This window comes from Aquarana catesbeiana, linkage group LG10, assembly GCF_042186555.1.
Source record: "Aquarana catesbeiana isolate 2022-GZ linkage group LG10, ASM4218655v1, whole genome shotgun sequence".
NCBI classification, from domain to species: Eukaryota; Metazoa; Chordata; class Amphibia; order Anura; family Ranidae; genus Aquarana; species Aquarana catesbeiana.
The window spans coordinates 113,457,056-113,470,809 of NC_133333.1; the positions used below are offsets into that span (position 1 = coordinate 113,457,056).

The 13,754-nt window shown below is 44.7% G+C and overlaps 1 protein-coding gene across 3 annotated transcripts in view; it reads right to left on the bottom strand.

Annotated features, from left to right (window-relative positions):
- The window catches only part of ANAPC4 (anaphase promoting complex subunit 4), a 170,924-nt gene that overhangs the window by 53,882 nt on the left and 103,288 nt on the right, over nucleotides 1–13,754 (bottom strand). For all 3 annotated transcript variants that reach the window (XM_073602472.1, XM_073602470.1, XM_073602471.1), the window contains exons 20-21: nucleotides 9,179–9,235; nucleotides 1,356–1,449 (exon numbers count right to left, since the gene is read on the bottom strand). In XM_073602472.1, the coding sequence (XP_073458573.1) occupies nucleotides 1,356–1,449; nucleotides 9,179–9,235 (151 nt within the window). The remainder of the gene's footprint in view (nucleotides 1–1,355; nucleotides 1,450–9,178; nucleotides 9,236–13,754) is intronic.

The following is a 13,754-nucleotide window of genomic DNA, read 5'->3' on the forward strand; positions in this document are numbered from 1 at the left end:
GAAACCCTCTGCATGGAACTGGATCGCCCCCAAATCGCTGGGGAAGTAGAGCGGAACCAGACATACCTCTTACAGAGGTAATATTTGAGGCGGGTGCCTGCACAGAGACAGCAGCATGGACGGCCTGCAACACGGAACCACCACAGTGGTAGGAACCAGGTGAGTAGTGTGAATCAGAATCAGTGTGTAATGCTTTGGCAAACTCCATGCGGCGCTCCTGCTCATTCAACCTGGAAAAAATATTACCAGTAGGTGAACTGTCTGCATCTTCTGAATTCATTGCCTTCCATTACTGTCACGAACCATGAAACAGACAGAGACAGAAAATGCAGTAAAAATCACACCTTTTAATAAAATGGTACAACTGGTAAACGTAGTCAAAACATAGCCAGGGTTCGGTAGCCAAATTGGGTAATCAGAACAAGCCAGGAAATCAGGGAGCCAGATATCAGCGTAGTCAGAGGCAGCAGGCAGGATCAGGAACCAGAAGGGACATCAGCTAGGCAAGTCTTCAACAGGAACACAACAGAGAGTCTCTAGATATGTTTGACCAAGGTGAAAACAATTGATGAAATGAACCAGGCAGTTTAAATAGCCAAGAGGGGCTGGCTGTGGGCTTGACTGACGAGCAGGAGCTGAACAACAGGTGAGCCACTGTGGAACGATGAGTTCTGGCAATTAACCGACAGCTGAGCAACCTGAGCACAGAGAAGGAAGGACTGAGAGAGCCCAGCCCTGACAGGAATGAGCTGACAGAAGGAGTACAGTTTTTAGGTGGAGTCAGGATAGGCTTCCCTGAATAGATTTTTAGGGATCACCTAAAGGCAGACAGACTTGGGAAGGGAATTCCAAAGGATGGGACAGGCTGAAGTCCTAGAGGCGAGAATGGGAGATGGTGACAAGGCAGCTAGAAAACAGAAAGTCCTGGAAGGAGCAAAGTAGATGGTTTGGGTGATATTCTGAGATGTGGATAATGATGTAGTTGGGGACAGTGTTTTAAATGGTTTTATATAATGTTGGTATTATGAATTCAACATTACTTTGATACTTGGTTTGTAGAATAGGCCAGCCTTTTTAATAAGAAATGACTGCCTGTACACTAAAAATCAAGCCACTCTTTCTGAACTGAGAGCAAAAGTAGCAAATTAGGCACCAGAGCATATGCTGTTATACGTATGGAATATATTTAGAAGCAAAACATAAGACAATTTAAATATTTTTTTTTAGTCCTGGGCACAAAATATAAAACATTAAAAAATAAATTTAAAAAAACATGAAAAACACCACAGAAAACCCTACACATTCATGCTATTGCAGGGCAGTAAAAGATATGCAATGATTAGCAGAAAAAATACCTTTCAAGGGTGTACTGTTCTGGAGAAAACTGAACCACTGATTCCCCTCTGTACTGGGTGGAGATAGCAAGTCATCATCTTCATCTTTCAAATACTTAGAAATAGATAATAAATATGAATTTTAAAGAAATAAGGTGATGTTAACTTTCAAAAATTGAGATGAGGGGCTGGCCACAAAAGCAATGGAAAAGCTTTTCAGGTTTCTTCTTTCTATTCTTTAAAGAGCAATTAAGCTCTTAATAATGAAATTGTAAGATGCATCAACGCTTGCTATAAGGATCCTATGTGAGGTCTCTAAAAACATAAACCCACACCTCCTTGCAATAGAAGACACAATATTATATTACAGTACACTCACACTCCTAGTGGCTTGTGTCTCCTACCTTCCCTTTCATTCCAGCACTGCAGCTTTCTTAAAGCGGACCCTTCAGTCATTTTTTCAACTTTTCATCTATTAAATCTTCTGCCCTTGTTGTTTTGAACTTTGGATAGTGAAACATTTTTGTTCTTACAGTAAATACCTTATACAGCCCACTTCCTGTTTCTTGTCTGGTAAAAAGCCTAGGCTTATGACATCATGCACAGCTCTCTCTCACTCTGGTGAGAGGTTGCCAGGAAGGGAGGGGGGTGAGTCACAAGAGGGCCAATGGGAGCTGTCGAAGCTGGAGGTGTGCCTCTGTATGTCTGTGTAAATCCAGGAAGTGAACAGGCAGCAGCTTCGGCTGCCCACGGTTAAAATGGTTGCAGTCAGACTCAGTGAAGGGAGATTTCTGCAGCATATTTGACAAGTACAGAATCACAGTATATATAAAATAATATGCAAAGTGTTTGGAGGGAAGCATCGGAATGGGAAAGATGTTTTCATTTCAAATTATGTGAGCAGACTGCAGTTCCTATTTAAGCTTGTTTGGCATTTGGCACTTCCTGGATTGTCAGGTACCTGTGTCCCCTCCATAAGGTGTGCTTTCTTCATCTGACTTCTGCAGTGACATATGGATTGGAGAAAGAATGACAGCTCTCAGGAGTGGGACACAAGCATTTAACACTTCTGGAAGCATGAAATACCGAACAAACTTCCAGACACTGCAGTGCTGGAACAAAGGGGAGCTGACAAGGGTGACTGGAGAGGTGAGAACACCATGTCTTCTATTGCAAGGAGGTGAAGGTTTAATATCAGCATCTGACAGGGTCTCTTTAACCACTTGATCACTGGGCACTTAAACCCCCTTCCTAACCAGACCAATTTTCAGCTTTCAGTGCTTTCACATTTTGAATGACAATTACTCAGTCATGCAACACTGTAACTATATGAAATTTTTGTCCTTTTTTCACACAAATAGAGCTTTCTTTTGGTGGTATTCAATCACCTCTGGGTTTTTTATTGTTTGCGCTATAAAAGAAAAAAAGACCAAAAATTCTGTAAAATAATGCATTTTTCTTAGTTTTTGTTATAACATTTTGCTAATTAGTCATTTTTCTTCATAAATTTTGGCCAAAATTTATACTGCTACATTTCTTTGGTAAAAATAACCCAAATCGTTGTATATTATTTGGTCTTTGAGTTATAGAGTCCACAAGCTATGGTGCCAATCTCTGAAAATTGATCACACCTGATGCACTGATGGCCTCTCTCATTTCTTGAGACCCTAACAAGCCAGGAAAGTACAAATACCCCCCAAATTACCCCTTTTTGGAAAATAGACATTCCAAGGTATTTAGTAAGAGGCCTGGTGAGTTTTTTTAAGTTGAAAAAAATGAAGACTTTTTCCCCACAATTCTTTGCAAAAATCAAGATTTTTTTTTTTTCACAAAATTGTTATATTAGCAGGTTATTTCTCACACACAGCATATTACAAATAGCGCAAATTACACCCCAAAACACATTCGCGTACCGCATGTATGAGACTTTTACACAGCCTGGCCACATACAGAGGCGCAACATGCAGGGAGCACCATCAGGCGTTCTTGGAGCATAAATAATACATATAATTTCTTGACTACCTCTTACACTTTTGAAGACCCTGGAGCACCAGGACAATGGAAACGCCCCAAAATTGACCCCATTTTGGAAAGAAAACAACCCAACATATAATCTATGAGGCATAGTGAGTCTTTTGAACATGTCATTTTTTTCTACAAAAAATGAAAACGCATTTTTTTATACACAAAGTTGTACATTTATACAATATTTCTAGCACATAGCATGTACATACCAAAAATTACACCCCAAAATAGATTCTCCTACTCCTCCCGAGAACGGCGATACCACATGTGTGAGACTTTTACACAGCCTGGCCACATAGAGAGGCCCAACATGCAGGGAGCGCCATCAGGATGGGATGGCTGGGTACGGCTGAGTACGGATGGGATGGTTGGGTACGGGTGGGTATGGCTGGGTATTGCTGACTATGGATGGGGTGGATGGGATGGCTGAGCATGGATGGATGAGCATGGATGAGTATTGCTGAGTATGGATGGCTGGCTGAGTATGGATGGATGAGTATTGCTGAGTATGGATGGATGGCTGAGCATGGATGAGTATTGCTGAGTATGGATGGATGGATGAGCATGGATGAATATTGCTGAGTATGGATGGATGGATGAGCATTGCTGAGTATGGATAGATGGATGAGCATGGACGAGCATGGATGAGTATTGCTGAGTATGGATGGATGGCTGAGCATGGATGGATGGATGAGTATTGCTGAGGATGGATGGCTGAGTATGGATGGCTGGCTGAGCATGGATGGATGGATGGCTGAGCATGGATGGATGGCTGAGCATGGATGGATGGATGGCTGAGCATGGATGGATGGATAGCTGGCTGAGCATGGATGGCTGGCTGAGCATGGATGGATGGCTGGCTCAGTATGGATGGATGGATGGCTGGCTCAGTATGGATGGATGGCTCATTATGGATGGGCTCAGTATGGATGGATGGCTCAGTATGGATGGATGCCTGGCTAAATGGCTGGAGTGGGCATAGGGCAGCGCTGTGGGCACTACACATCCAGCCCACAGCGCTGCAGCAGCAGTTGATCTCTCCCCTCTCTGTATCGATCTGTACAGAGAGGGGAGAGAGGAACCGGACGTGACGCCGGTTTGTTTACAAGTGATCGCTGCGGCGGCCACGGATGTTCTCGGGTGTGCGCCCCAGGGGGCGCGCTGGAGCAAGATTCTGGGAGGACGTCAATGTACACCCTCCCAGAGTTATCGAGCCGCGATGTAGCTGTCATTTGGCTATAGCATGGTTGTTAAAATTAGTTAAAAAAGCAATGTAAAGAAACTTTGTTGCCCCACAACAACCAAATTTTGGTTGTTCTTTAACCGCTTGCCACCCGCTCACTGTCATATGAAGGCTGGGCGGCGCGGCTCTCCTTCTGGGCAGGCGTCATATGATGTCCGTCCTTTTAAATAGGGCATGCGCACGATCGTGTGCACGCAGCCCTGTACTGTCAGTGGTGGCATGTCACCGAGACACTGCTTGTCACCGAGGGGGGTGAACAGCCATTGGCCATTTCCAGTGTGAGGAGAGAAAAGCCAGGAGCAGTGAGTTACCGATCTGTGTTCTGTAGTGTTTGCACCAAGCACAACACAAGTCCCATCGCGCCCCCCCCCCCCCCCATTGTCATCTGTCACCACAACAGTCACCACAGTCACCTCATAAAGTGCACCTGTCACATAAGAGACTGCCATCAGTGACCGTAAGCTGTGCACCCGTCACCCATCAGTAACCGTGCCCTGTCACCCATCATCCATCAGTGACCGTCATCGGTGCACCCATCAGTGACCGTGCCCTGTCACCCATCAGCGGTGCACCCATCACGCATCAGTGACCTGCCCTGTCACCCATCACCCGTCAGTGACCATCAGTGGTGCACCCGTCACCCATCAGTGAACAAGCCCTGTCACCCATCAGTGACGGTCAGCGGTGCACCCATCACCCATCAGTGACCATGGCCTGTTACACGTCTGTGATTGTCACCCATCACCGTCCGTGACCTGTCACCCATCAGTGACCATCGTCCGTCACCCCGTCATCACCCATCAGTGAACGTCACCTGCCACCCATCGTACAGCCCATCAGTAACTGTCACCTGCCACACAGCCATTAGCGTCATGTCCAAAAGATTATGTGCTAGTGAGGAGTCGTTCCAGATCCTCTCCATGACTGATGAGAGCAGCGGGGAGTTCTCATCAGATTCCAATTCTGATTCCGAATCAAATTTGGCATTTGAATCGAGTGAGAATAGTGAATCGCCAAATGATCCGGAGGAAGAATGGGTCCCTCCTAAAAGGGTACGGCATTCCGGAAACCAGGCAGCCGCCAGCAATTATATTCCCAGGCCCAGTACCAGTGCTGCCGCCAGCAATAGGCCCCAAGAACAAATTCCCAGGCCCAGTACCAGAGCTGCCGCCAGCGATAGGCCCCGGGAACAAATGCCCAGTACCAGTGCTGCCGCCAGCGATAGGCCCCAGGAACAAATGCCCAGGCCCAGTACAGCCACATCACGCCTGAGTACCAGCACAGGATATTCAAATCCCCCAACTACTGGAGTGTCATGTCCCCCTAGAGCCAAGGCCAATTATTCCTCCTTTCACAGCACAGTCAGGTGTGCAGGCCAACACCCAAAATTTCACAGAGATCGATTGTTTTTATCTGTTTTTGCCTGACAATTTGCTGCAATTCATTGTGGACCAGACCAAATTATACGCCCAGCAGTATATTGCCAACAACCACCAATCATCATATGCCCGTCCGTTTGAGTGGAGAGATCTGAATTTGGAGAAGTTCAAATTGTTTATGGGCCTCACCATAAACATGGGGCTTACAAAAAACAATGAAGGACATACCTATTGGTCCACCAACCCCATCCACCGCATGCCCATTTATTCTGCTGTAATGTCCAGGTCCCAATACGAGATGATAATGCGCTTTCTTAATTTCGTCGACAACACCCAGTGCCCTCCCCGCAATCATCCAAATTATGACAAGTTATATAAAATTCGCTCACTGATAAATTTTTACAACGATTTGGAGAACTCTATGTCCCCGATCAGAAGTTTTACAAGCTCTGTGAGAGAGTCACAGGATATCTGTATGCGTTCCGCATATATGAAGGAAGAGATTCCCAGCTCCAGCCCCGAGTGCCCGGCCTACATAGGCACAACTAGAAAGATTGTATGGGACCTGGCATAGCCACTTCTGAATAAAGGATATCACATATACCTTGACAACTTCTACACCTTCCTGCCCCTTTTCAAACACTTATAGATCGCAAAAACCCTGGCCTACGGAACCTCCAGAAAGAATAGGAAGGGCTTCCCACAATCTCTAGCGAACAAAAAGCTGCGAAACTGGAAATAGCAACATTGAGATGCAACAAAGTGCTGGCCTTGAGGTGGAAGGATAAATCATCTGTGCAGACCATTTTCCATGCTTCCCCAAATAACCATGCCACTGCCTTCTACGTGAACTGACCCTGGCCTGTTTTTTGACTATGCCTCTGCCTACCGTTTGGATTGCTTCTACATGAACTGACCCTGGCCTGTTTTTTGACTATGCCTCTGCCTAACATCTGGACTTCTTCCACGTGAACTGACCCTGGCCTGTTTTATCAACTACGCTTCTGCCTACCGCTTGGACTGATCTGTTGCCCTGCTACTGTAGTACACAGGGGTCTCACATATGCGAGGGGCTCCAGAATTGTTTTTCTGGATGGAGAAAACTATTTTTTTTTGTTTTCTCCGGGTTTCGGAATTTCTGGATTAGGGTCTGGAGTCCGGAGGCTTCATAGAGATTTGGGATTTGGAAGCCTCTACCCCTGTGCAAGGGTCTTACCTGATTGCGGCCTTAAAGCCTGCTGCTGACTTACTGCCATCATGCCTCTGCCTGCCGCATGAATGGACCACACCTCTGCCTGCTACCTGGACTATGCAAATAATTAGCTGTAGCAAGAGGCAGTATGTTTATGAAGGGCTGGAGAGTGGTACAATGAGTGTCTGCAGGTAACAGTGTACCAGGACCAATATTATGGCTGTGCTGGCTGTCTCTGCCTGGACAATTTCTATGGACTGTGCTGCGCTGACAATATCCTTGTGCTGATTATAGAAAATATTTCTGCCTGGATAATTACTACTGCTGCTAAGCACATCCCTGCCTGCTGCCTGGACCAGTGCTCTCCTCTTTTTTACCCTGTCCGCAATGGAATTTATTTTGCATTGTAATTCTTGGTATGTACATGCTATGTGTTAGAAATATGAAGGGCCTTCAAAAATGATAGGTTGCCAGGAAATTATATCTTTAATTTATGCTCCTAGAACGCCTGATGGAGCTACTTGGATGTTGGGCCTCTGTATGTGGCCAGGCTGTGTAAAAGGCTCATACATGTTGTATCGCCATACTCAGGAGGAGTAGCAGAATGTATTTTAGGGTGTCATTTTTGCTATTTATTTGCTATGTGTTGGAAATATCTTATAAATGGACAACTTTGTGTAAAAAAAAAAAAAAAACGCGTTTTCATTTTTTTTCCACATTTTCCAAAACTTCTGGAAAAAAATGAACTGTTCAAAAGACTCATTATGCCTCATAGATTATACATTGGGGTGTTTGCTTTCCAAAATGGGGTCATTTTGTGAGCAATTCCATTGTCCTGGTGCTCTAGGGCCTTCAAAAGTGTAATAGGTGGTTGAGAAATGAGATGTGTAATTTATGCTCGTAGAATGCCTGAAGGTGCTACTTCAATGTTGGGCCTTTGTAAGTGGCCAGGCTGTGTAAAAGTCTCACACATGTGGTATCGCCATACTCGGGAAGAGTAGCAAAATGTATTTTGGGGTGTAATTTGTTGTATGCATATGCTCTGTGAGAGAAATAACCTGTTAATATGACAATTTTGTAAAAAAAAAAAAAAAAAAATCTTCATTTTGCAAAGAATTGCGGGAAAACATTAAAACTTACCATGCTACTTACTTAATACCTTGGAATGTCTACTTTCTAAAAAGGGGTCATTTGGGGGGGTATTTGTACTTCCCCGACTTGTTAGTGTCTCAAGAAATGAGATAGGCCTTCAGTACATCAGGTGTGATCAGATGTGATCAATTTTCAGTGATTGGCACCATAGTTTGTAGACTCTATAACTTTCACAAAGACCAAATAATATACACTAATTTGGGTTATTTTTATTAAAGATATGTAGCAGTATAAATTTTGACCAAAAGAAGGAAAATTACTAATTTGCAAAATTTTATGACAGAAACAAAGAAAAGGGCATTTTTTCACAAAATTTGGTCTTTTTTTATTTATAGCACAAAAAATGAAAAACTCACTAGTGATTAAATACCACCAAAAGAAAGCTCTATTTGTGTGAAAAAAAAGGATGCAAATTTCATATGGGTACAGTGTTGCATTGTCATTCAAAGTGTGAGAACTCTGAAAGCTGAAAATTGGCCTGGGCAGGAAGGGGGGGCAAGTGCCCTGTATTGAAGTAGTTGAAATAGTTGTTCTGCATTGCTGCTTTGCACCCCTACTCTACAAAAAGATTGGTATGAATTTTTTTCACCTTCTATAGCTAGGCAGCCTAGTGAATATTTTTAAACTGCGTCTGTGCTGTAAACTAGAATTTCTCAAAGCATAATTAGCCACAGAAGCTAAAAGAAATGATCTGTGTGTGTTTGGCTTATAACTGCAAAGATAAAAAAAGGATTTTTTTTGGACTTATGCAAATGTGAGATGACAAAGCAGTATTCCACATTCAGGTGTACAAATAAGTTTCACAAAATGCCAACCTGAAAAGTGAGATGATCCAGAAGAAAGGATACTTTACCTGGCCAACCCTTTCTATGTTGAAATATTTGCCTTTCTGGTCATATAGTTCTGGTGCCTAGAAAAACAAAAAGAGACTATGAATGCCAAGAAAAAGGTATACAGGTATGTCAGTTCTCTTTTCATTGACACACATTAACACCAGTGCAAGACAGGTTATGGCTTTGTGCCCAAATCAAAACCCAGCACTGAGGTGACAGGAGAAGAAGGATACTGTCATGGCACCAATTCTCACTGGTTTCTGGGCAACTTATGTTGGAAAGTGCACAAGTTACATGTATAAAACCGTATATGAACGTTTGACACTTATATTAAGCACATAGTATATTGACTGTACATGCATTTGCTAAGGCCTTTTTTACTATGCACAATTATTATATTATTTCATGATAGCATAATTTTATTGTTACAAACATCATCACAAGAGAATATTTTTCACTAAAAAAGGACATAAGGATAACAGTCCCTCTTATATGGCTTGAGGGACTTATATCCTTTTTGTTCTCTTGTGATGTTGTTTGTAACAATAAAATTATGTGATTTTAATCTGGTGTAATGTTATTGATGGTACCAAGAAAAATCCTGTTGCCCCTCTAATTTTTTCCAATAAATTTGTGTTTTAGGATGTACAGTGGGGAAAAATAGGACAGCTTACCTGTAAACTCCTTTTCTTGGAGTACATCACGGGACACAGAGCACCATAGTAATCACTATGTGGGTATATAGGCACCTTCAGGTTTTGGACACTGGTACCCCCAATACAGGAAGTTCACTTCCTATATAACCCCTCCTCCTACCAGGAGTACCTCAGTTTTTGTAGCAAAAGCAATATACCTAAGCCCCCAAAAAGAGGGGAGGGGCCTCTGTATCCCGTGATGTGCTCCAAGAAAAGGATTTTACAGGTAAGCTGTTATAAAAATCCTATTTTCTTTATCATACATCACGGGACACAGAGCACCATAGTTATCACTATGTGGGACGTCCCATAGCAATGCTATTTGAAGGGAGGGAGACACAACCCGTAGAAACCCCCAGACTTGAGGACCTATACTGCTGCCTGCAGCACACTGCGCCCAAAGGCGACATCCTCATGCCTTCTTACATCCACCTGATAAAACTTGGTGAATGTATGTACTGAAGACCAAGTTGCGGCCTTACAGATCTGAGCCATGGAGGCCTGGTGACGCACTGCCCAAGAGGCACTAACCGCTCTGGTAGAGTGCGTTTTGACTTGAAAAGGTGGAATTTTAGCCCTTAAATCATAAGCCTGAATTATAACTTGCTGAATCCACTTAGCGACAGTGGATTTTGATGCTGCCTGTCCTTTCTTAGGACCTTCTGGCAGCACAAACAAGACATCAGTCTTCCGGATCTGAGCAGTTGTCTTTAACCGCTTGCTGCCCGCCATATAGCAGAATGACAGCGGCAAAGTGGTTTCAATATCCTGACTGGGCGTCATATGACGTCCACAGGATATTGAGCCGCTGCGCGCCCCCGGGGGCGCGCATCGCGTCGATCGTTGTTGCGGTGTGTCAGTCTGACACCCCGCAACACCGATCTAGGTAAAGAGTCTCTGTCCAATCACGGATGATCACGATGTAAATAGGAAGAGCCGGTGATCAGCTTTTCCTCACTCGCGTCTGACAGACGCGAGTAGAGGAGAGCCGATCAGCTGCTCTCCTGACAGGGGGGGTCTGTGCTGATTGTTTATCAGCACAGCCCCCCCTTGGATCCCACCCAGGACCACCAGGGAAGCCGCCCAGGACCACCAGGGATGCCATCCACACTGGACCACCAGGTATGCCCCCTAGACCCCCAGGGAAATACTAATCTGTGCCAAGGCAGCTGCCAATCACTGTACAGGCAGCTGCTAATCAGTGCCCACTCACAATGCCTACCACTGCCAGTGCCACCAGGGATGCCTATCAGTGCCGCATATCAGCGCCCATCAGTGCCACGTATCAGTGCCCATCAGTGCCGCCTATCAGTGCCACCCATAAGAACCCATCTTTGCAGCCTTTCAGTGCCCATCAGTGTCGCCTATCAGTGCCCACCAGTGCCACCCATGACTGCCCATCAGTGCCGCCTATAAATGCCCATCAGTGCTGCATATCAGTGCCATCCATCAGCGCCCATCAGTGCCGCATATCATTGCCCATCGTCAGTGCCTGCTCATTGGTGCCACCTCATCTGTGCCGCCTTATCAGTGCCCATCAGTGAAAGAGAAAACTTATTTACAAAATTTTTTAACAGAAACAAAAGCAAAACTTTTATTTTTTTCAAAATTTTCGGTCTTTTTTTATTTGTTTAGCAAAAAATAAAAACCGCAGAGGTGATCATATACCACCAAAAGAAAGCTCTATTTGTGGGAACAAAATGATTAAAATTTAGTTTCGGTACAGTGTTGGATGACCGCACAATTGTCATTCAAACTGCGACAGCGCTGAAAGCTGAAAATTGGTCTGGGCAGGAAGGTGTATAAGTGCCCTGTATTGAAGTGGTTAAATAGACCTTGATCGCTCACACCACATCAAGACAATGTAGTGACTTCTCTTCCCTGGAACATGGTTTTGGAAAAAACAATGGCAGGATAATATCTTGGTTCAGGTGAAAACCTGAGACCACTTTCGGCAGAAAAACTAGACGAGGGCGCAACACCACTCTGTCCTCGTGAATAATCAAGTATGGCTCTTTACAAGAAAGAGCAACCAATTCCGAAACCCTCCTTGCTGAGGATAAAGCAGCCAAGAACACTAACTTCCTTGTCAGAAGGACTAAGGGAATATGCTGTATCAGTTCAAATGGCTGTTTTTGTAACACTGACAAAATGAAGTTCAAGCCCCAAGGGTTTAAAGGTGATCTAACTGGTGGATTAAGCCGCATCACCTCTTGCATAAAGCCCCGGACTAAAGATTTTGAAGCAAGCGGTCTTTGAAATAAGACAGATAAAGCTGAGACTTGGCCCTTAATAGTACTCAAGGCCAACTTCATCTCTACCCCTAATTGTAGAAAGGCAATAATTCTGCCTATGTTATACCTCCAAGGGTACCAACCCTTGGATTCACACCAGGAAACATAAGCTCTCAAGACTCTATAATATATAGTTCTGGAAGCTGGCTTCTTGCATTAATCAAGGTAGAGATAACTGAACCGGAAAGTCCATGTTTCTTCAGAATGTGGGTTTCAATAGCCAAGCCATTAAATTTAGAGTTCGTAAGGTAGGATGGAATATCGGCCCCTGTGAGAATAGGTCTGGCTGTAGTGGAAGGGACCATGGATCCTCCACCGCCATCTTTACGATTTCAGCGTACCAGGACCTTCTTCTGGGCCACGCTGGGGCTACCAGAATTACCGGATTTCCTTCCAGCTTGATGCTGCAAAGAAGTCGTGGCAGAAGCTGAATAGGGGGAAATGCATAAATCAGTGAGAACTGATCCCACGGGGTCACCAACACATCTGTTCTGCATGCGAGTGGATCCCTCATCCTGGACACAAAGTTGACCAACTTTGTGTTGAACCTGGACGCCAGAAGATATACGTCCGGAGTCCCCCATTTCTGGCAAACAGTCCAAAAAATGTCGGAGTGAAGAGACCATTCCCCCAGGAGCAACTGCTGGCGGCTCAAGAAATCCACCTGCCAATTCTCTACTCCCGGAATGAAAACTGCTGATTCCTTTCTGCCCAAGTTAGGATATGGTTCACCTCCCTCTGTGCTGCGAGACTCCTGGTGCCCCCTTGGTGATTGATGTAAGCCACAGCTGTGGCATTGTCGGATTGGATCCTGACAGAACAACCCCGTAACCAGATAACTGGTCTGAAGGATTTTCCTTTCAGCAGATTCTGGGTTAGCAACCACCAACTGAGGCTTTGGGACACCCTTAGGGACAGCCGCATTGGCAAGTCTAAAGCTTGAATCATTTTGTTCCAAGCAGACAGGATACTGTTTTGCAATGGTCCCGAATGGAACTGGTCATAGGGAACTGCTTCGAATGAAGCCACCATCTTTCCTAACAACCTCATACAAATGGAGGGACCTCCTTTCGACCTGACCATCTGCACCAGCTCTCTTATGGAGTTTTTTATGATCAGACCCAAGTACTCAAGCCTTTTTAGCGGTTTTAGGGAAGACTTCTCTAGCTTGAGAATCCAACCTAGACTTTCCAGGTAACTGGTTGTAATGCGCACGCTTTGCTCCAAATGAGCCACCGGCTGGTCTATTAGCAATAGATCGTCTAGGTACGCCAAGACTGTTATGCCCTGTGCCCTTAACCTGGCTAGAGTTGGGGCCAGAACCTTTGTAAACACCCAGGGTGCTGTAGCTAGCCCGAAGGGCAAGGCTACAAACGAAAAATGCTGCTGTTCTACCTCGAACCGCAGAAACCTTTGGTGAGTGGGAAATATAGGGACATGCAGATATTCATCCATAATGTCGATAGACGCCAGACGTTCTCCTCCTTGTAGGACAGAAACCACTGACCTGATCGACTCCATGCGAAAAGAGCAGATCTTCAGGAACTGATTTAGATTCTTTAGATCTAGAATGGGTCTGATGTCTCCATTCGGTTTTGGTACCGTAA